This window comes from Equus caballus, chromosome 1 (assembly GCF_041296265.1).
Source record: "Equus caballus isolate H_3958 breed thoroughbred chromosome 1, TB-T2T, whole genome shotgun sequence".
Classification (NCBI taxonomy): Eukaryota; Metazoa; Chordata; class Mammalia; order Perissodactyla; family Equidae; genus Equus; species Equus caballus.
Genome location: NC_091684.1, coordinates 105,845,660 through 105,870,003, shown reverse-complemented (window position 1 = coordinate 105,870,003; position 24,344 = coordinate 105,845,660). Strand labels below are relative to the sequence as shown.

General features: G+C 37.1%; 1 protein-coding gene across 10 annotated transcripts in view; it reads left to right on the top strand.

Moving 5' to 3' along the window:
* The window catches only part of FANCI (FA complementation group I), a 90,577-nt gene that overhangs the window by 11,637 nt on the left and 54,596 nt on the right, over positions 1-24,344 (top strand). For 4 of the 10 annotated variants that reach the window (XM_005602791.4, XM_005602794.4, XM_005602792.4 and 1 more), the window contains exons 3-10: positions 1,591-1,663; positions 10,415-10,545; positions 10,983-11,139; positions 11,219-11,276; positions 14,523-14,564; positions 14,900-15,023; positions 15,477-15,562; positions 17,182-17,308. In XM_005602791.4, the coding sequence (XP_005602848.3) occupies positions 1,591-1,663; positions 10,415-10,545; positions 10,983-11,139; positions 11,219-11,276; positions 14,523-14,564; positions 14,900-15,023; positions 15,477-15,562; positions 17,182-17,308 (798 nt within the window). Of the gene's footprint in view, positions 1-1,590; positions 1,664-10,414; positions 10,546-10,982; positions 11,140-11,200; positions 11,277-14,522; positions 14,565-14,899; positions 15,024-15,476; positions 15,563-17,181; positions 17,309-24,344 lie in introns of all 10 variants that reach the window. The other 6 variants (XM_070266726.1, XM_070266719.1, XM_070266720.1 and 3 more) reach the window with 2 other exon arrangements.

Here is a 24,344-nt window from a genome sequence, read left to right as displayed (position 1 = left end):
TCCCTTTCATGGAAGTTCAACTCTTATGACCTAATTCACTTCCCAAAGGCCCCCCTCCTAATGCCATCACATTGGGCATTAGGATTCCAAACATGAATTTTGGGGGGACGTAAACATTCAGACCATAGCAAAGTCCTATTGTTTCGAGCTCTCAGATATATGTTCAGTCTACTTTTCTTCATCTCCTGTATTAGTTTGCCAGGGCTGCCATTCTAAAGTACTACAAATTGAGTAGTTTAAACAACAGAAATTTATTTTTACAGTTCTGGAGACTAGAAGTCCAAGATCAAGGTGTTGGCAGTGTTGGTTCCTTTTGAGGTCTGTGAGAATCCATTCCACGCCTCTCACCTAGCTTGTGGTGGTTTGCCGGCAATTTTTGGCATTCCTTGGCTTGTATCACCCTGATCTCTGCCTTCATCTTCACATGGCATTCTTGCTGCGTACATCTCTGTCCACATTTCTCCTTTTTGTAAGGACATCAGTCATATTGGATTAGGGCCCACCCCAATGACCTCAGCTTAACTAATTACATCTGCAACAACCCTATTTCCAAATAAGGTCACATTCTGGGGTACTGGGGATTAGAACTTCACCATGAATTTTGGGAGGACACACTGTAACCCATAGCATCCCCAGTGCTATTGCTTTGGTCTCAGCCACTGTCATCTCTCACTTGTACACTGTAGCAATCTCTTAACAGATCCTTATTTCACTAACACCCACTCCCCGACACACACACGCACAACCCATTCTCTACATAAGGAGCAAGACTGATTTTTTTAAAAATATCATATTGCTCTCCTCTTTTCTCTTTAGCAACTTCTCTTGCACGTAGACTCTAAACTTCCTACCGTGGCCTACAAGAGTCTTCACAATCTAGTTCTTGCTCCCCAAACTCTTCCTGTGCCACTCTTTTCCTTACTACTTTCCAGCCTTATTGGTGTTTTTTGCCAGGTCCTCAAACATGCCAAGCTCTTTGCCTCCTTAGAGCCTTTGCACATAATGATACCTCTCTCTGGAATGTCCTCCCCCGCTGTGCATCCCTAGCTCTTTCGCATCCTCCAGGTCTTTGGGAAAAGGTCCCCTACCTCGGAGAAGCTTTCCCTGACTACTCTAGCTGAAGTTGCCTCCCTTTCCTCAATTGTTGTCTATCTAGACTTTTGTTTCCTTTACAAATTTTTTTTCCTGAATGTTTTTTGGTCACCTTTTCCCCTCTGCTCTACTGTAAACTCTGAGTCAAATTATCGTACCCATATTGTTCATCTTTGTATCCCTACTGCCTGGGAAAAAAAGGTGCTCAGAAAGTATTTATCGAATGAATGTATATCCCCAAGAACATAGCTCCATACCTAGTGCTGATTAAGTACTCAATAAATGTTTGTTGACAATGTGTGAATAAATTTCAGTCTTGAGAGCCTAGCATCATGTTACGATCTACCCTGCTCAATGTAAATAAAAATGTTATTTGTGGTACCTGGAGTCTGAAGGATATGAACCTGACAGATGAGTGTTTTTCATATTGGGAGTTTAGGTCACTAGAGTAGAGAAATTGTTGCCAGAGACTTGTAGCTTTTCTTTCTTTGATTGCAGCTGGCTAATCTCCTTCAGAACCAGGCAGTGAAAGGAAAAGCTGCTGGAGCACTCCTGAGAGCCATCTTCAAAGGTGATAATGATTGCCACTTCTAGCTCCCTGGGCTCATTGGCAGATTTGTTTACTTTTGGCACATATTGCTGTTTTTATTGCTGTTTGAAACCCACGGAGACTTTCTGTGTTTTGGGGATTTCACAGAATCAGCTAAAGCAAAGGTCTTGTCTTGGGGACTTAAATAATTTTTTGAAGGGGGATGAAGTGGTTACCTGAGATTGTATTGCTGGTTTTGGTTTACTTGTGCTTTTAAAACTTTGGAGAAGAGAACAACAATGTTTAGTACTTAATCTGTGCTTAACAAGAACCTGGGAAGCTCTAGGGTTTAATGAAATGGAATTTCTTAGCTGACATGTAGAAAGATTCTTAATTCCCAGCTTGGCATGTTTGTTTCCATATCTTGAACCAGGGCGGGTTCTACATTGTTGCAGATTGTGGATTTACAGTAGTTTTATAAATCATGGTGGAATAAAATTCTACAAGGCAAAAATTAAAAGTGGATTTAGAATCTTAGCAGGATATATATATTTTTTAAAGATATTTTATTTTTTATTTATTTTTTTGAGGAAGATTAACCCTGAGCTAACATCTGTTGCCAATCCTCCTCTTTTTGCTGAGGAAGACTGGCCCTGAGCTAACATCTGTGCCCATCTTCCTCTGCTTTACATGTGGGACGCCTACTACAGCATGGCTTGCCAAGCGATGCTGTGTCTGCACCCAGGATCCGACCAGCAAACCCGGGCCGCCAAAGCAGAATGTGCGCACTTAACTGCTGTGCCACCGGGCCAGCCCTTAGCAGGATATTTTAGCTTGGTTTATTTTTCTCCCTCCCTTAAGTACATTGGATTTCCACTGCTAAGGTCCAAAAATACATCTTCCTATTTATGAAAAAACTTTAGAAATTGGTTGAGTCAACCTTTATGGAAATTTGCTAAATGACCATTTTGTAAAAATATCAGAGAAAAGGAAATAATGAAAGATCAGAAGCAGCTGCCTATAAACACTTGTAAGTGAAAGAAATAAGTGCTTTCTTTCTTGGACAGAAACCTGGGACAGATTATCCTGGCTCCCACTTTTGTAACTGACCTTATTTAAAAACATAGATTTGGAAAGCCTAGTTTAAAAGTAGAATGAATTATCAAGTACTTGTAGAAACTACTTCCTAATCGTTTTAATCCTGTCAAATTGATAGTGTAAAGGACCAATAATTAGCTAATGATGACATTTTAAAAAATTGAGATATAATTGATTTGCATTTCCCTGATGATTAGTGATGATGAGCATCTTTTCAGGTGTCTCTTGGCCATCCGTATGTCTTCTTTGGAGAAATGTCTGTTCATGTCCCCTGCCCATTTTTTGATCGGGTTGTTTGATTTTTTGTTGTTGAGCTGTGTGAGTTCTTTATATATTATGGAGATTAACCCTTTGTCGGATAAATAACTTGTAAATATTTTTTCCCAATTAGTGGGCTGTTTTTTTGTTTCAATCCTGTTTTCCCTTGCCTTGAAGAAGCTCTTTAGTCTGATGAAGTCCCATTTGTTTATTCTTTCTATTGTTTCCCTCGTCTGAGGAGTTATGGTGTCCAAAAAGGTTCTTTTGAAACTGATGTCAAAGAGTGTACTGCCTATATTCTCTTCTAGAAGACTTATTGTTTCAGGCCTAATCTTTAGGTCTTTGATCCATTTTGAGTTTATTTTTGTGAATGGTGAAAAAGAATGGTCAATTTTCATTCTTTTACATATGGCTGTCCAGTTTTCCCAGCTCCATTTGTTGAAGAGAGTTTCTTTTCTCCATTGTAGGCCCTCAGCTCCTTTGTCGAAGATTAGCTGTCCATAGATGTGTGGTTTTATTTCTGGACTTTCAATTCTGTTCCGTTGATCTGTGCACCTGTTTTAATTTTAGAATATTTTTATTACCCCTAAAAGAAACTCTGCACCCCTTAACTGTCACTTCCTCAAACCCCTGATCCACCCCAGCACTGAGAAACCACTCATCTACTTTCTGTTTCTATAGGTTTGCCTATTCTGGACATTTCGTATAAATGGAATCATAAAATATATGGTCCTTTGTGAGTAGCTTCCTTCAGTTACCACAAGGTTACCAAGATTCATCCATGTTGTAGCCTGTATCAATATTTTATTTCTTTTTATTGGAGAATAATATCCCATTGTATGAATATATCACACTTTTCCACTCAAGAGCTGATGGACGTTTAGGTTGTTTCCACTTTTTGACAATTATGAATAATGCTGCTATGAAATTTGTGTACAAGTTTTTGTGTAGACACATTTTCATTTCTCTTGATAAACATCTAAGAGTAGAATTGCTAGATCCTATGGTAACTGCACATTTGACTTTTTAAGGAGCCACCAAACTGCTTTCCAAACTAGCTACACCAATTTACATTCTCATCAGCACTGACTGAGGATGCTGATTTCTCCACATCCCTTGTTATTGTCTGTCTTTGTCATTTTAGCTATCCTAGTGAGTGTAAAGTGGTATCTCATTGTGGTTGTGATTTGCATTTCCCTAAGGGCTAATGGTGGTAATCATCTTTTCATGTGCTTACTGGCCATTTGTATATCTTCTTTGAAGAAATGTCTATTCAGATCCTTTGCCCTTTTAAAAATGGGGTTGTCTTTTTATTGTTGAGTTGTAATAGTTACCTATATATTTTAGATGCACGTCCCTTATTAGATATATGATTTGTAGAAATTTTCTCCCATTCTGGGTTGTCTTTTCACTTTTTTGATGGTATCCTTTGAAGCACAAAGTTTTTAATTTTGATGTCCAGTTAGTTTTTTTGTAGCGTGTGCTTTTTGTGTTATATTTAAGAAACCATTGCTTAATTGAAAGTCACAAAGACTTACACCTTTATTTTCTTTTCAGAGTTTTATAGCCTTAGCTTTTACGTTTAGATCTTTGATCCATTTGGGGTTAATGTTTGTATTAACTTTGTGAGGTATAGGAGTCCAGCTTCCTCTTTCCCATTTCAGTAGCACCCTTATTGAAAGTCAATTGCCTGTAAGTGTGAGGGTTTATTTCTGGACTCACAGTTCTATTCCCTTGATCTATATGTCTCTCCTTATGTCAGTACTACACTATCTTGATTATATAGCTTTATAGTAAGTTTTAAAATTGGAAAGTGTGAGTCCTACAACTTTGATTTTCTTTCTTCAGGATTATTTTGGATATTCTAGGTCCCTTGTGTTTCCATATGAAGTTAAAATCAGCTTGTCAATTCTGCAAAAATGGAAGCTGAGGTTTTAGTAGGGATAGTGTTGAATCTCTCTATATATATGAATTTGAAAAGTATTGCTATCTTAATATAAGGCTTCTGTTAAATGAACATGGAATGTCTTTCCATTTACTTAAGTCCTCTTTCATATCTTATAATTTTCATAGTACAAGTCGTGTACTTTTATAAAATTTATTAAGTATCTTATTCTTTTTGATGCTAGTATAAATGGAACTGTTTTCTTAATTTAATCTTCTAATTGTTTGTTGCTAGTATATAGAAATGCATTAGACTTTTGTATATTGATCTCATCCTGCAAACTCTCTGTACTTGTTTATTAACTCTGATAATTTCTTTTTTGTGGATTCCTTGTTTTCTATAAACAAGATGATGTCATCTGTGAATAGAGATAGTTTTACTTCCTTTTCTATCTGGATGCCTTTTATTTATTTTTCTTCCCTAATTACCCTGGCTGGAACCTCCAGTACAATGTTGAATAAACATGATGAGAGTGGACATCTTTGTCTTGTTTCTGATCTTACAGGGAAATCTTTCAGTTTTTTATCATTGAGTATGACATTAGCTGTGGGTTTTCATAGATGTTCTTTATCAGGTTAAGGAAGTTCCCATCTACTCCTAGTTTATTGAGTGTTTTTATCATGAAAGGGTATGGGATTTTTCACATGCTTTTTCTGTGTCTACTGAGATGATCATGTGGTTTTTATCCTTTATTCTATTTATATGGTATATTACATTGATTTTCATACATTGAACCAATCTTGTACTCTTGGGTTAAATCCCACTTAGTCATAGTCTATAATCCTTTTTATATATTGCTGAATTCAGCTTGCTAGTATTTTGTTGAGGGTTTTTGCATCTATAGTCACAAGGGATATTGATCTGTAGTTGTCTTATGATGTCTGTCTGGTTTTGGTATGAGGATATTCCTGGCCTCAGAATGAGTTGGGAAATGTTCCCTCATATTCTGTTTTTTTGGAAGCATTTGTTAAGCATTGGTGTTAACTGAGTCAGTTTCAGTAGTTTGGATCTGTCTAGCAATTTATCCATTTCATATAAGTTATCTAATTTATTGATATACACTTGTTCATAGTATTCACTTATAATCGTTTTTATTTCCATATGTTTGGTAGTAATGCCTCTCTTTATTTCTGGTTTTAGTAATTTGAGTCTTATTTTTTTCTTGGTCAGTCTGAAGATTTTTCAGTTTTGTAGACCTTTTCAAGGATAAAGATTTGGTTTCCTTGATTTTTCTCTGCTGTTGTTCTACTCTCTATTTCCTTTGGGTCTGATTTTACTTTTCTTTTCGCTTGCTTTGGGTTTAGTTTGCTCTTTTTATAGTTTCTTGTTTCTTTTGTGGTGGAAGATTGGGTTATTGATTGGAGATCTAATCTTTCTTCTTCTTTTTTTTTTGCTTGAGGAAGATTGTTCCTGAGCTAACATCTGTGCCAATGTTCCTCTGTTTTTTTGTGGCATGCTACCACAGCATGGCTTGACGAGCGGTGCTAGGTCTGCACCTGGAATCTGAACCTGCTGAAGCAGAGTAAGCAAGCTTAATCACTACACCACTGGGCCGGCCCCCTTTCTTCTTTTTTAGTATAGGCATTTACAACTATAGATTTCCCTCTAACACTGCTATAGCTACATCCTGATATAACTTTTGGACTGTTACGTTTTTGTTTTCATTCATCTCAAGGTATTTTCTAATTTCCCTGTGCTTGCTTCTTTGACCTGTTGGTATTTAAGATTGGGTTAATTTCCACATTTTGTGAATTTTCCAGATTTCTTTCTGTTCTGGATTTCTAATTTCATTCCGCTGTGGTCACAGAACATAAATGTATGATTAAACTCCTTTAAATTTATTGAGAATTTTTTTATGGCTCAATGTATTGTTTATCTTGGAAAATGTTCCATGTGCATTTGAGAAGAATGCGTCTGCTGTTGTTGGGTGTAGTGCTCTTTCTAGTGTGTTGCTCAAGTGTATTTCCTTGTTGATCTTCTGTCCAATTGTTCTATCCATTATTGAAAATAGGATATTGAAGTCTCTAACCATTATTGTTGAATTGTCTGTTTCTCCCTTCACTTCTGTCAGTTTTTGCTTCTTGTATTTTGGAGCTCTTTTGTTAGGTGCTTATAAGTTTATAATTGTTATATCTTGATGATGGATTGACTGTTTTATCATTATAAAATGTCCTTCTTTGTCTCTGGTAATAATTTTTGTCTTAAAGTCTATTTTCTTTTAATATTTGTATAGCCACTTCAGCTCTCTTTGGTTACTGTACATGGTATACCTTTTTCCATCCTTTAACTTTCAAACTATTTATGTCTTTGAGTCTGAGTATCTCTGGTTGATAGCATATAATTGAACTTTAAAGAAATCTCTTTTGCGTTTTGATTGGAGTATCTAATCCCTTTACATTTACTATAATTACTGTTAAGGTAGGATTTACATCTGCTATTTTGGTATTGGTTTTCTTTATGTCTTATGTCTTTTTTGTTTCTCTGTTACTGCCTTGTGTGTTATGTGTTAAATAAATATTTTCTAGTGTACCATTTTAATTTCTTTGTCATCTTTTTTACTGTATTTTTGAGTTACTGTCTTAGTGGTTGCCCTAGGTATTACAACTAATGTCTTAATTTATAACAATCTGATTTAGATTAATACCAACTTAGTTTTAACAGTTTACAAAACTTTGCCCTTATATATAGCTTCACTCTCCTCCTCCTTTGTGCTATTATTGTCATATAAATTACATCTTTACACATTTATGTCCATCAACACAGATTTATAATTATTGCTTTATGCAGGTATCTTATAAATCAGATAGGAAAAAAATAATTATAAATAGAAAATAGATTTATACTGCCTTTGTATTTTCCTATGTAGGTACCTTTACTGATGCTCTCTGTTTCATATGGATTCAAGTTACAGTGTCCTTTCATGTCACCTTGAAGGACTTCCTTTAGCCTTAGGGCAGGTCTTTTAGTAGCAAATTCTTTTTTATTTATCTGGGAATGTCTTAATTCCTCCTTCATTTTTGAAGGATAGTTCTTCTGGTTGTAGAGTTCTTGGTTGACAGTCTTTCTTCAGCATTTTCACTGTTATCCCCTTTTCTTCTGCCCATCAGTAGTTTCTGATGAGAAGTCAGTTGTTAATCTTATCAACTGTCCTTTTACCAGATGAGTTACTTCCTTCTTGTAGCTTTCAAGATTTTCTCTTTGTCTTTGACTTTTTTTTACGTATACAGTTCAGTGGCACTAAATACAATAATTACTCTTTCTAGAACTTCCAGTACTATGTTGAATAGCAGTGGCAAACGTGGGCATCTTTGTATTTTTTCTGACCTTATGGAAAAGCTTTAAATCTTTAAACATTAAATCATTAAACATTGAGTATGATGCTAGCTGTGGGGTTTTCACATATGGTCTTTATTGTGATAGGATGTCTTTGATTTTGACAGTTGGCTATGGTATGTCTAGGTGTGGATCTCTTAGGTTTATCCTACTTGGTGTTCATTGAGCTTCTTGAATGTGTAGATTACTGTTCTTCCTTAAAATTGTGACGTTTTTGGTCGTTCTTTCTTCTTTCTGCCCCTTTCTCTCTTTCTAGGACTTTCATTATATCTGTGTTGGTACTCGTGATGGTATTCCACAAGTCTCTGAGGCTCTGTTCATTTTTCTTTCTTTTCTTTCTGTCTCTCAGACTGGATAATCTCAATTGCCGTACCTCCAAGTTCTCTGGTTCTTTTTTCTACCAGATCAGTTCTCCTGTTGAGCTCCTTTCTTGTATTTTTTCAGTTCAGTTATTGTATTTGTTAATTCCAGAATTTCTGTTTGGTTCTTTTTTATGATTTCTGTCTCTCTCGATATTTTCTGTTTAATTAGTGGGACACCATTTTATATTTTCCTTTATTTCTTTAGACATGGTTTCCTTGTGTTCTTTGGTCGTATTTAAAATAGGTGATTTAAAATCCTTGTCTAGTTAATTTAACATTTGGGCTCTTTGCAGAGACAGTTTCTATTGATTCCTTTTTTCCTGTGTATGGACCATACTCTTGTTTCCCTGAATGTCTTATGGGGTTTTTTGTTGTTGAAAAATGATCATTTTAAATGATATTTTGTGGGAACTCTGGAAATCAGATACCATTCTCCTCCCCTAGATCTGTTGTTGCTGTTCTGGTGTTCCTTTTGTTTTTATAGTGGTTCTTCTGAACTAATTTTCTAAAATGTATTATTTGTTATGTATGGGCACTGTTGTGTGTGGCCTCTGAAGTCTCTGCTTGGTTAACTTTGCAGTCAGCTAATGATTGGGCAAAGATTTCCTTAAATGCCTGGAACCAGGGAGCTTCCCAGCCTTTGCTGAGGGGCCCTATGCATGTCAGGGGCACACCTTCAATGCTCAGGAAGTAGTTTATAATCTCTCCTTAGCCTTTCTGCTTTTGCAGAACCTCAAGGTCAGCAAGAGATGGGAGCTTAGGGTTTTCTTGGGTCTTGCCTGGTCATACCCACAGCCCTGTCCATGTGCATAGCCCTGAGTATCTGCCTGGCTTTCTAGAGTCTCAGGAATGTGTCAGAATGTTTCAAAGCTCCTTATGCACGTCTTCTCTAGGATTTCCTTTTAAGTTTTTTGGTCAGCTTGTTGCTTTCCTAACTGTTACTGCTGCCTCAGGGAAACTAAAATATTGATCAGTTGCAACTGATTTAGACAACTGCACCTGGTAAAAGGCTGTTTGCAATGGGCAAGTTCTCAGGTCAAATAAAGACGAGGCTTGCTAGTGAAAATTTCTAGGAAACAGCCAGCCAGGTCAAATAATGACAGTTATCTGGGAATTGGGCTTTAGAGGAGCTCCAACCATATTCTGTCCCCTCCAGAGGCTGCTAGACTGTTGGCTTTCACCATGACTGTGGGGTTGTTGGTTTTAAAGACTACAGGGTTGGGGGACTATGCGATGAAAGCTGTTAAAATGCCACAAAGCTCACTGTTCTTACTGAAATTCAACTGTTTTTCTTAAACACTCCCTGGATTGTTGCAAGCCTTTGATTAATTTCCAGAGTTCCAAACAAGGTGATTTTCACTATTTTTGTGTGTTCTTGTTGCTTTTATAGAGGAGAGGATTTTACAAGGTCTTTTTTACTCTGCCATTTCTGTTGACGTCACTCAGTGATGAAGTTTTGAGCTGAAGGATGTTAAAGACATTTAATTTGGGTTTCAGAATCCAGAAAAGGCGATAAGATGTATTACAAGGTATTCCTCCTTCTGCAGTTTGAAATTATTATAAAAGTTAATGATATAGGTGGAAGAAGAAAAGATGACATTTCAGTCACCAGCCTAAATTAAATACTTTTTCAGAGCTCCTAAATATTCCTGTTCTAAACACCATAGTAATCAGCAATTTGATAATTCTATTTATATATTAAACTACAAAGCTCTTTGTTTTTATTTGCCCTTCAACTTTGTAAGACTTCTTCCTTATTTCTTTCTTTGTTTCTGTACCACTTGTTAAAACAATAAGGTTCGCCCTGCTCTGTGGAAGCTGGAGCTCTTAGGAGACTTAAGATATACACTTGTTGTATCCAGTTGGTGGAATCAGGGGATTTGCACAAAGAAGTAGCATCTGAGATCATAGGATTACTAATGCTGGAGGTAAGACAGAAAACAGAAACTGTTTTGGTTTTGGGTGGATTTTAAGGAGTTTGTAATTTGTTGAGGGAGGGAAAACTTAAATGTGCCAAACCTAGCATAGTTCCTATTTATAAATAAGAACTATTATTAAAAAACAAAATAGTTGCTGGATGGGCCATAAACCACCTAGATGTTTACACTTCTGGTATCATGGACATGTTTCTCTTTGAAGAGTTGGCATATCTGAAAACGTTAGGGACCTGGCAGAGGATTCTGACTTTGAAACCCTTTACCATTATAAGTTCATATCAGAGCAGAATGATTCCCTGAATCCCTTGTAGGACCAGTTCTGGGTTTCAATGTCAACTCTGTTAACTCAGCAGAAGACTATTTCTTGGGAAGAGATATCAAATATTCAGATATCTGCTTAACATTTTCTTTATCCCGTAAACTTCTAGGCTCACAATTTTCCGGGACCATTATTGGTTGAATTAGCCAATGAGTTTGTTGGTGCTATCAAAGAAGGCAGCCTAATGAATGGAAAATCTTTGGAGTTACTACCCATCATTCTCACGGCTCTTGCTACCAAAAAGGAAAATCTGGCTTATGGAAAAGGTAATTTCCTTCTAATTCTAGTGGCTTTTTCTCTGTTCACTTAATCACATTTATTTCTCAGTGTATTTTGCATTTCTAGGTGAACTAAATGGGGAAGAATGTAAGAAGCAGTTGATTAATGCCCTCTGTTCTGGCAGGTGAGTCTTTCTCATTAACGTGTAGAACTTTCTCAGGACTACAAGTGGCCAAAAAGAGAGTTACCATTTACCTTAGGAGTTTATATTACTGAAGTTTTTAGTCCATTTTTTTGTTTATACTGTACCACTATAAAACCATTTAGTCTGTAATGAATTACTGAGAGAGATTATTTACCATATTTTCTAGGACTATACATATAGTTTCTATTTACATGACTGTCTATTTTAACACAGCAATTTAGTCCTCTAACGTTACTTAGAGTCTCAAGGTCCTTAAGGTTGAGAAGCCACCCTGCTGCTATATCTTTTATATTTTTTTGAGAGAGTGGGATATATAAGTGACGTTTGTGTCTTTAAACCAGAAATATGGGAATCTACTCTGAGGAAAGACTCTAACATATAAGAAAATCCTCATACATGAACATGTTCAACATAGAAACTTGTGACCAACTTAAGCATACAGTAATAAACACATGTAGATTATGGTATGTAAGCTATGTAAATTAAGGTAGGGCCACTCCATGAAATTGATACCCATTAAAAATGAAATATATAAAGATGTACATCAAAGATGAAAATTCTTACTCTATAGTCAGTGAAATAAAGAGAATATTAAGTTATGTAATACTATTATTACACTTGGGTATATTAAGAAGAACTGGAAGGGAATACCCAAGGTTATCTAAGGCAGAGATTACTGCTTTTATGGTTCTTTACATAAGATCTCTTACATAAATAGTTTTAGGCATGTATCAGCACACTTGTATTTATCCATTTATTTGTTTTTAATTACACAAGAGTTTATTCAATACATTGTAACATTTGCATTTTTCATTGAACACATCTGTTCATGTCAGCATATACAACTCTGTCATTCTTTTTGATAGTTCGATAGTAGTCTGTTAGATTATTTGGCTAATCTTCAAATGTTAGATTTTTTTTCCCCAATAAATAATACTTGGTTATTTGGTCTTTTGCTGTTATAAAAAGTGTTGTGGGGGCTGGCCCAGTGTCAAAGCGGTTAAGTGTGCATGTTCCGCTTCAGCGGCCTGGGGTTCACCGGTTCGGATCCTGGATGTGGACATGGCATCGCTTGGCAAGCCATGCTTGGGAGGCATCCCACATATAAAGTAGAGGAAGGTGGGCATGCATGTTAGCTCAGGGCCAGTCTTCCTCAGCAAAAAGAGGAGGATTGGCAGCAGATGTTAGCTCAAGGCTAATCTTCCTCAAAAAAAAAGTATTGCATCTACAGAGTGAGTGCAATCCCTATCAAAGTTCCAATGACGTTTTTCGCAGAAATAGAACAAAGAATCCTAAAATTTACATGGAACAGCAAAATAGCTGAAGGAATCCTGAGAAAAAAGAACAAAGCTGGAGGTATCACACTCCCTGATTTCCAAATATACTACAAACCTGTAGTAACCAAAACAGCATAGTACTGGCACAGAAACAGACACACAGATCAATGGAACAGAATTGAAAGCCCAGAAGTAAACCCATACATCTGCAGACAGTTAATCTTCAACAAAGGAGCCAAGAACATACAGTGGAGAAAGGAAAGTCTCTTCAATAAATGGTGTTGGGAAAACTGGACAACATGTGCAAAAGAATGAAAGTAGACCATTATCTTACACCATACACAAAAATTAACTCAAAATGGATTAAAGACTTGAATGTAAGATCTGAAACCATGACACTTTTAGAAGAAAACATAGGCAGTATGCTCTTCAACATAGGTCTTAGCAGCATATTTTCAAGTAACATGTCTGACCAGGTAAGGGAAACAATGGAAAAAAATAAAAAAATGGGACTACATCAAACTAAAAAGCCTCTGTACAGCAAAGGAAACCATCAACAAAGCGAAGATGACCTAACATTTGGAAGAAGATATTTGCAAACCATATATCAGAAAAGGGGTTAATATCCAAAATATACAAAGAACTCATCTCAACAACGAGAAAACTAACAACCCAATTGAAAAATGGGCAAAAGATCTGAACAGAGATTTCTCCAAAGAAGATATACAGATGGCCAACAGGCACATGAAAAGATGTTCAACATCATTAATTGTCAGGGAAATGCAAATCAAAACCACAATGAGCTATCACCTCACTCCCGTCAGGATGACTATAATTAACAAGACAGGAAATAACAAGTGTTGGAGAGAATGTAGAGAAAAGGGAACCCTTGTACACTGCTGGTGGGGGTGCAAACTGGTATAGCCACCATGGAAGACAGTGTGGAGAGTCCTCAAAAAATTAAGACTAGAACTACCATATGATCCAGCTATTCCACTGCTGGGTATTTATCCAAAGAACATGAAAAGATGAAGGCATAAAGATACATGCACCCCTGTGTTCACTGCAGCATTAGTCACAATAGCCAAGGCTTGGAAGCAACCTGGGTGACCATCAAGGGACAAATAGATAAAGAAGATGTACATATATGCACAGTGGGATACTACTCAGCCATAAAGAAGAGGAAATCTTGCCATTTGTGACCACGTGGATGGACCTTAAGGATATTATGCTAAGCGAAGTAAATCAGAGGGAGAAAGTCAAATACTGTATGATCTTATTCATAAATAGAAAATTAAAACAACAACAAACAAACACATAGAGACAGAGATTGGATTGTTGGTTCCCAGAGGGGAAGCGGGAGGCAGAAGGGTGAAAGGCATGATTAGGCACATGTATATGGTGATGGATTGTAATTAGTCTTTGAGTGGTGAACATGATGTGATTTACACAGAAATAGAAATGATGTATACCTGAAATTTATATAATGTTGTAAACCAGTATTACCACAATAAAAAAGAAGAGTGTTGCCATGAACATCCTTGTATATCTGGGTGACCTTTTATAAGCATGTACAAGGGGTATATTTCTGATAGTATGTTGGGTGGGTCTGTGGTAATGTGTATTTTTAAAGTTGGTAAGTCTTGCCAACTTGTCTTCTCAGAAGGATTATATCAGTGTACACCCCTTAAAGCAGTATATGAAGAGTGTTTTGTTTCTCATAATCTCACCAGCACTGAATATTGTCAGACTTTGATTTTGCCATCTGATAGGTTAAAAGCTGTCATTTTATTCTTTTAAATCTCATTTCTTTGATCTTGTTTCCCAGTGGTACCAAATCAAACTTGAAGTGGCCTTGTTTTTTTATTCCTAACTAATTTTACAATTAATATGTAAATAAGTTAAAATGAGATCAACTTTCATATTCTTTGTCACTTTCTTTAACCAGATGGAATCAACAATATGTAATCCAGCTCACCTCCATGTTCAGGTAAGCATCATCGTTCCCTTTTCTCTTCTTCTCTTGCTTTGTGAACTTAGCTGCTGTAAGTTGAAATGTATCAAGCTCAAATACCACTCCTCTGAGTAAGAGTCTTGGTACCTCTGTTTTCTGTTACAGCATCCTACCCCCTTTTTTGCTTTAATTTCTTATTTAAAGTATAACTTTATCATTTTTTTCCAACTGACTTTATTTAGGTAGGGTTATTGGTCCTCTTTAAGGTTCTCCGCTAGAGAAAAATCAAAAGGGACAGTTATAATATTGTAATATCTCCCAAAGTAGGCCATAGCTTTTAGACTCTGGCCTTTAGAATCTTTGATCCACAGGGATGTCCCTCTGACTGCAGAAGAGATGGAATTTGTGATGGAAAAAGTGTTGAGGATGTTCTCCAAGTTGAATCTTCAAGAAATACCACCTTTGGTCTATCAGCTTCTGGTCCTCTCCTCAAAGGTAGAAATAAAAAGTTGTTTTATTTTAAACTCCAGTGGAATGACCAGTTAGGGCCATTCAGGTTATTCATACTCTTTGTTTACCTACTAGGGCAGAGATGCTTTCATTTCACGTATGATGATTTGATCCAGTAAAAAGGTCATGCTCCTCAGCCAAGGAAAACATACATTATCTCTTGTACTACCACATTTGTGTGTGTGTGTATAGTAGTAAAAGGGATAAAGATCTCAGAAAGGGTGTACTGTAGGTCCCTTAAATCTGACGCTAAGATGTATTTCAAACCCAATTTCAACATGAAAGTGTTCTATAAATTCTTAGTGTGACTCAAGGTTGTAATTTGTTTATCTATTTAAATTTATACTGGAGAATCCTTTAAGTTGAAAAGTACTTTTAAGTTCAACTTGGTGATTGTATCTTTTATGGGGAGCCCTTACCTATTGTATATGTTTCCAGGGAAGCAGAAAGAAGGTTTTGGAAGGAATCATAAGTTTCTTCAGTGAGCTGGATAAGCAGCACAATGAGGAGCAGAGTGGTGATGAGTGAGTAATATAGTAGAGAAATAAGATTGTTTTTTACAAATTCATCATCTTATTGTGTATTTTAGTTACTTCATTGTTATTTAACCTTTCAGTCCCTACCTTCACCTCAGCACAGAGCTTCTCTGATTCTCTCCTAGCTGCTCCGTAATAAAGTTAAAAGAATGATGCAACCTCTTCAACTCTTTCATTTGCACCTTTCCAGGAAAATAGCAATAATTGTTCTGTAAGTTGCAAATTTAAAGGCTATTTATTAAGTGTCTACTCTGCCAGGAACTATTTGGCCCTGAGACTACAGTGATGAACCAGCAGACAAGATCCCTGCTCTTATGGAGCTTAAATTTTAGTGAGAAGAGAACAGAAAATAAACAAATAACAAGAAAAGTATTAGAGTGGAAAGTGCTATGTGGATAATTCAAATGAGTGATGTGACAGTGACAGCACAGCTACTTTAGACTGGGTGGTCAGGGAAGACCTCTCTGAGAAGGTGCTCTGTTACCTGAAGCCTGAAGGAGAAGAGCCACAATATGTAGATCAGGGAAAAGAACAATCTCAGTTAGTGGAACAGTTACTACAGAGGCAGGACACAGCACGGCATGTCTGAAAAAGAGGATTTCTTTAAAGCAAATATTTGTAAAGTGCTTACTCTGTGCCAGGTGCTGTTGTGAGCGCTTTAGACCTCACAACAACCCTATTTTGCCTCTATTTTATGGGTGCAGAAACTGAGGCACAGAGAAATTAAGGAATTTCCTGAGGTTCTATAGCCATGAAGTGGTGGAGCTAGGATTTGAATCCAGGCAGTTTGGCTGCAGAGTTCATGTCATTAATCCTGTTGCAGCCTATGGCATGTAATCTAGAATAACTCTTAGTTACTTGGCTCGAGCAATTGATTGTAAGGTAGTCTTATATACTGAGTTAGGAAATACTGACAGAGAAGCAGGTTTAGGGGAAAATAAACTCAGTTTTGGCTATGTTAAGTTGGAGATGTATATTAGCATCCCATATGGAGGTGTTGAGCAGGCAGTCTGGAGTTAGAGGGAAAGGTCAGGACTGGAGATATAGTATGGAAGGAACTAAAGCCACGGGACTGCATGGAGTCACCTAGGGAAATCGTGAAGAGAAGAAAAAAGAAACCCAAGACTGAACTCATGCATTCCACCACTTAACGGGAGGATGTCAGCACAAAAAGTTGAGAAGAGGCCAGTGACAATGCCCCAGAAGCTAGGAGAAGAAAGTGTTTTCAAGAAAAAGTGGTCAACTGTGTCAAATCTACTGAGGTGTTAAGATGGGACTTGATTATTGGTTTTGGCAACATAGAGGTCATTTGTAACCCTTGCAAGAATAGTCGAAAAGCATTGGGGGAAGAGTAGGGTAAGGAAGAAGCCTAACTGAACTGTGTTTAACTTGGAAGAGGTAAAGAAGTGAAAATAATGATAATAGACAATTCTTTGAGAAAGTTTTGTTGTAAAAAGGAGCAGAAAATGAGGCAGCAGAATTCGTACTTAACTGCCTGCCTCCAGTGAACATATGAGTTCAGCTTGAGTTGTCTACTTGTTTATCTGAGCTTCTGCACTGTTCTCTTGCTCAAACTATAGCTCATACCATTCTGTTGAATCTTATAGGCTGTTGGATCTTGTTACTGTGCCATCAGGTGAACTTCGTCACGTGGAAGGCACCATTATTCTACACATTGTGTTTGCCATCAAATTGGACTGTGAACTAGGCAGAGAACTCCTGAAGCACTTAAAGGTAGCATCAAACTGTTAAGGTGATCCGGGATCTCTTTATGAAGGAGGGATGTTTGAGTCAAGCCTCTTTTATGGCAGTTAATGACAAGAAACAAATAGAAATATTGTAGAAGGACCTTGGGTCCAGAGGATCTCTTTTTACATTTAAAGTGGAAAATATATGATGTCACTACAGTCATAAGCAGGTTCCATTTTAAAACCATACCTTAATTGTTCTAAATGTTTAAGAAGAAAAAAAAAGATGACTGTTCAGCAGGAAACTCAAAATTTTCTCTTAACTCCATCATTATCTTTTGTGAGCTTAAACCTTGACTTCTGTTATGCCATTTATGGATTGGGGATATTGCCTATTTCTATTAGTATATTATGGGGTTTTGTGAAGCTGTATCATTCATCATTAAATATTTGTGAAGTAAAATTAGAAGTATTTTTAACTCTTTTAAAGAAAAGTTGTATATAAAGGACTTATTTTTTCCTCCAACATTTTATTTTGAAAATTTTAACCCACAGAAAAGTTGAAACACTATAGCATGATGAATGCCTGTATACCCTTCACCTAGATTTCACCATTTATTACATACTTTGCCATGTTGACCTTATCTCACCTTCTCTCATGTACGTTCTTTTTTTCTGAACCATTTAAAAGTAGAAATTATGACAGTTCAATGCCTGAATACATCCGCATGCGTCTCCTAAGAGTAAGGATTAGTATCTTTTAGTTGAACTTTTTTTTTTTTTTTTAAACATCTTTTTTTTTTTTTTAAAGATTTTTTATCTTTTCCTTGTTCTCCCCAAAGCCCCCCAGTACATAGTTGTATATTCTTTGTTGTGGGTCCTTCTAGTTGTAGCATGTGGGACGCTGCCTCAGCGTGGTTTGATGAGCAGTGCCATGTCCGTGCCCAGGATTCGAACCAACGAAACACTGGGCCGCCTGCAGTGGAGCGCACAGACTTAACCACTCGGCCACGGGGCCAGCCCCTTTTAGTTGAACTTTTTGAAGCATCCAACCCAGTTGTCTTGTGTCTCACATTGTTGGATTTATTTGGTTGTTTCCTCGTGATCAGATTCAAGTTAAACATTTTTGGCAAGAATACTTGATAAGTGATGTGTACTTTCTCTTGTAGGGGTCAGCAAATTTTCTGTAAAGGGCCGGATACTATTTTAGGCTTTGCAGGCCACATGGTCTCTCACTGCTGCTCTGCTCTTCCCTTGTAGCAAGAAGGCAGCCAGAGACAATAAATGACTAAGTGTGGCTGTGTACTGATGACACTATATGGACGCTGAAATTTGGATTTTATTGAATTTTCATGTGGCATGAAATATTATTCTTCCTTTGATTTTTTTCCCCCCAACAATTTAAAAATGTTAAAACCAGTCTTAGCTCATAGGCTGTTTAAAAATAGACAGTGGGCTGAATTTGGCCCACAGGCTATAGTTTGCCAACCGTTGTTCTATTGCATTACATCAGAAGGCTCATAGTATCTGGCTATCCTACTACTGTTGATGCTAAATCATTTGGTTAAGACAATGATTGTCAGTTGTCTTTATTTGCAAGAATATAGGTTTCCTCTTGTAATTAGAAAATAATTCATGGGATCATAATTTGAGATCATGTGAAAATCTTTTTCCTCAGCAACCTTTCACACAGTGGTTTTGGTTTTCCCATCTGATGATTCTTGATCTAAATCAGTAATTATACTGAGAGTTGCAAAATGGTAGAACTAAAATTAGAAATTTTTAATTCTATCATTCCTACTACATTATTAGCTGGCTAAAAAGAGCCTCCCCTCCCCCTATTTTTTTGAATATCGTTATGCACCCATGAACCTTTTTTTTTTTTTTTTATTAATGTTATGATAGATTACAACCTTGTGAGATTTCGGTTGTACATTTTTGTTAGTCATGTTGTGGGTACACCACTTCCCCCTCTGTGCCCTCCCCCCACCCGCCCTGTTCCCTGGTAACCACCGATCAGATCTCCTTATCAATATACTAATTTCCACCTATGAGTGGAGTCATATAGAATTCGTCTTTCTCTGACTGGCTTATTTCGCTTAACATAATACCCTCGAGGTCCATCCACGTTGTTGTGAATGGGCCAATTTTGTCTTTTTTTATGGCTGAGTAGTATTCCATTGTGTATATATACCACATCTTCTTTATCCAATCATCAGTTTCTGGGCATGTAGGCTGGTTCCACGTCTTGGCTATTGTAGATAATGCTGCGATGAACATAGGGGTGCAACGGACTCTTGAGATTTCTGATATCAGGTTCTTAGGATAGATACCCAGTAATGGGATGGCTGGGTCATAGGGTATTTCTATTTTTAACTTTTTGAGAAATCTCCATACTGTTTTCCATAGTGGCTGTACCAGTTTGCATTCCCACCAACAGTGTATGAGGGTTCCTTTTTCTCCACAACCTCTCCAACATTTGTCACTCTTGGTTTTGGATGTTTTTGCCAATCTAACGGGTGTAAGGTGATATCTTAGTGTAGTTTTGATTTTCATTTCCCTGATGATTAGCGATGATGAACATCTTTTCATGTGTCTATTGGCCATATTCATATCTTCTTTTGAGAAATGTCTGTTCATGTCCTCTGCCCATTTTTTGATCGGGTTGTTTGTTTTTTTGTTGTTAAGCAGTGTGAGTTCTTTGTATATTATGGAGATTAACCCTTTGTCGGATAAGTGGCTTGTGAATATTTTTTCCCAATTAGTGAGCTGTTTTTTTGTTTCAATCCTGTTTTCCCTTGCCTTGAAGAAGCTCTTTAGTCTGATGAAGTCCCATTTGTTTATTCTTTCTATTGCTTCCCTCAACTGAGGAGTTACAGTGTCCGAAAAGATTCTTTTGAAACTGATGTCAAAGAGTGTACTGCCTATATTCTCTTCCAAAAGACTTATTGTCTCAGGCCTAATCTTTAGGTCTTTGATCCATTTTGAGTTTATTTTGGTGTGTGGTGAAAAAGACTGGTCAATTTTCAATCTTTTGCATGTGGCTGTCCAGTTTTCCCAGCACCATTTGTTGAAGAGACTTTCTTTTCTCCATTGTAGGCCCTCTGCTCCTTTGTCGAAGATTAGCTGTCCATAGATGTGTGGTTTTATCTCTGGGCTTTCAATTCTGTTCCATTGATCTGTGGACCTGTTTTTGTACCAGTACCATGCTGTTTTGATCACTGTAGCTTTGTAGTATGTTTTGAAATCGGGGATTGTGATTCCGCCGGCTTTGTTTTTCTTGCTCAGGATTGCTTTAGCAATTCGCGGTCTTTTGTTGCCCCATATGAATTTTAGGATTGTTTGTTCAATATCTGTGAAGAATGTTCTTGGGATTCTGATTGGGATAGCATTGAATCTGTATATTGCTTTAGGTAGTATGGACATTTTAACTATGTTTATTCTTCCAATCCATGTGCAAGGAATGTCTTTCCATCTCTTTATGTCATCGTCAATTTCTTTCAAGAATGTCTTGTAGTTTTCATTGTATAGATCCTTCACTTCCTTGGTTAAGTTTATCCCAAGGTATTTTATTCTTTTCGTTCTGATTGTGAATGGGATTGAGTTCTTGAGTTCTTTTTCTGTTAGTTCATTGTTAGTGTATAGAAATGCTACTGATTTATGCACGTTAATTTTATACCCTGCTACTTTGCTGTAGTTGTTGATTATTTCTAATAGTTTTTCTGTGGATTCTTTGGGGTTTTCTATATATAAGATCATGTCGTCTGCAAACAACGAGAGTTTTACTTCTTCGTTACCTATTTGGATTCCTTTTATTTCTTTTTCCTGCCGAATTGCTCTGGCCAGCACCTCCAGTACTATGTTGAATAGGAGTGGTGAAAGTGGGCACCCTTGTCTTGTTCCTGTCCTCAGAGGGATGGCTTTCAGTTTTTGTCCATTGAGTATGATGTTGGCTGTGGGCCTATCATATATGGCCTTTATTATGTTGAGGTACTTTCCTTCTATACCCATTTTACTGAGGGTTTTTATCATAAATGGGTGTTGGATCTTGTCGAATGCTTTCTCTGCATCTATTGAGATGATCATGTGGTTTTTGTTTTTCATTTTGTTGATGTAGTGTATCACGTTGATTGACTTGCGGATGTTGAACCATCCCTGTGTCCCTGGTATAAATCCCACTTGATCATGGTGTATAATCTTTTTGATGTATTGCTGTAATCGGTTTGCCAAAATTTTGTTGAGGATTTTTGCATCTATGTTCATCAGTGATATCGGCCTGTAGTTCTCCTTCTTTGTGTTGTCCTTGTCAGGTTTGGGGATCAGGGTGATGTTGGCTTCATAGAATGTGTTAGAGAGTTCTCCATCTTTCTCAATTTTCTGGAACAGTTTGAGGAGAATAGGTATTAAGTCTTCTTTGAATGTTTGGTAGAATTCTCCAGAGAAGCCGTCTGGTCCTGGACTCTTATTTTTGGGGAGGTTTTTGATTACTGTTTCTATTTCCTTACTCATGATTGGCCTATTCAGATTCTCCATTTCTTCCTGATTCAGTTTGGGGAGATTGTAGGAGTCTAGGAATTTGTCCATTTCTTCCAGGTTGTTCAATTTGTTGGCATATAGTTTTTCGTAGTATTCTCTTATGATCTCTTGTATTTCATTGGTATCTGTTGTGATTTCTCCTCTGTCATTCCTAATTTTATTAATTTGCGATTTCTCTCTTCTTTTCTTGGTGAGTCTGGCTAGGGGTTTGTCAATTTTGTTAATTCTTTCGAAGAACCAACTCTTTGTTTCATTGATCCTTTCTATTGTCTTTTTTGTTTCAATATCGTTTATTTCTGCTCTTATTTTTATTATTTCCCTCCTTCTACTGACTCTGGGCTTTGTTTGTTCTTCTTTTTCTAGTTCTGTTAGGTGTTGTTTGAGGTTGCTTATGTGAGCTTTTTCTTGTTTAGTGAGGTGAGCCTGTATTGCGATGAATTTCCCTCTTAGGACTGCTTTTGCTGCATCCCAAATGATTTGGTATGTCGTGTTCTCATTTTCATTAGTCTCCAGATAAAATTTGATTTCTTCTTTAATTTCTTCAATGATCCATTGTTTGTTGAGAAGCGTGTTGTTTAGTCTCCACATTTTTGCACCTTTCTCTGCTTTTTTCTTGTAGTTGATTTCTAGTTTAATAGCATTATGATCAGAAAAGATGCTTGATATTATTTCAACTCTCTTGTATTTATTGATGTTTGCTTTGGTTCCCAAAATATGGTCAATCCTTGAGAATGTTCCATGTGCACTTGAGAAGAATGTGTAACCTGCTGTTTTTGGATGAAGTGTTCTATATATATCTATTAAGTCCATCTGGTCTAATTTTTCATTTAATTCTATTATTTCCTTGTTGATTTTCTGTCTGGATGTTCTGTCCATTGGTGTTAATGGTGTGTTGAGGTCCCCTACTATTATTGTATTGTTGTTGATGTCTTCTTTTAGTTCTCTTAAGAGTTGCTTTACAAATTTTGGTGCTCCTGTGTTGGGTGCGTATATATTTATAAGTGTTATGTCTTCTTGGTGGAGAGTCCCTTTTATCATTATATACTGTCCCTCTTTATCTTTCTTTATCTGTTTTGCTTTGAAATCTACCTTGTCTGATATTAGTATAGCGACACCTGCTTTCTTTTGTTCATTATTAGCTTGGAGTATTGTTCTCCATCCCTTCACTCTGAGTCTGTGTTTGTCTTTGGGGCTGAGGTGTGTTTCCTGGAGGCAGCATATTGTTGGATCTTGTTCTTTGATCCATCCTGCCACTCTGTGTCTTTTGATTGGGGAGTTCAATCCATTTACATTTAGAGTGATTATTGAGATGTGGGGGCCTACCACTACCATATTATGTTTTGTTTTCCGGTTTTCTTCAATTTCCTTTGTTTCTCGTCCCATGGTTTAATCTGTTCTGATGTAGAGCTGCTACTCTCTGTTGTTGTCCTTCTACTTATCTCCTCTGCTCTTGGTTTTGTAGCCCCTTTCCTTTTTTGGATTTTTCAGGAATGAGGGTTTTCCTGAGGATTTCCTGAAGAGGAGGTTTTGTGGCAATGAACTCCCTTAATTTTTGTCTATCTGGGAAAGTTTTTATTTCTCCATCGTATTTGAAGGATATTTTCGCTGGGTAGAGAATTCTCGGCTGTAGATTTTTGTCCTTCAGATTTTTGAATATATCATTCCACTCTCTTCTAGCCTGTAAAGTTTCTGCTGAGAAATCTGCTGATAGCCTGATGGGGGTTCCTTTGTAGGTTAGTTTCTTTTGCCTGGCTGTCCTTAGTATTTTCTCCTTATCGTTGACTTTTGCTAGCTTCACTACTATATGGCGTGGAGTTGGTCTTCTTGCATTGATAAAGTTTGGAGATCTCTTGGCTTCTGTCACCTGAAGATCCATCTCCCTCACCAGATTTGGGAAGTTCTCAGCCATTATTTCTTTGAATAGGCTTTCTGCCCCTTTCTCCTTCTCTTCTCCCTCTGGTATACCTATAATCCTTACGTTGCATCTCCTAATTGTGTCTGATAATTCTCGGAGAGTTTCTTCATTTCTTTTTAGTCTTGCTTCTCTCTCCTCCTCTGCCTGCAGCAATTCTATATTGCCATCTTCCAAATTGCTAATTCTTTCCTCCATATTATCGGCCCTACTGTTCAGAGCATCTAGATTTTTCTTAATCTCCTCTATTGTGTTCTTCATTTCCAATATTTCTGTTTGGTTCTTCTTTATCATATCAAACTCTTTTGTGACATAGCTCCTGAACTCGTTGAGTTGTCGGTCAGAACTCTCTCTTAACTCATTGAGAATTTTAATGATGGCTGTTTTGAAGTCATCATCATTTAGGTTATATATCTCATTTTCTTTGGGATTGTTTTCTGTGTATTTGTTACTTTCTTTCTGTTCTGGAGATTTAATGTATTTTTTCATATTGCTTGATGTTGTTGATTTGTGCCTCCGCATGGAGATAGAGTTTAGTTGCTCCTTTCACTTGTTTCAGCTGCTGCGGTGGGGGAGCAGCTGTTTATACTGCACCAACCAGGAACCCTGTCCGCAGTTGCTAACTGGGCCTGGG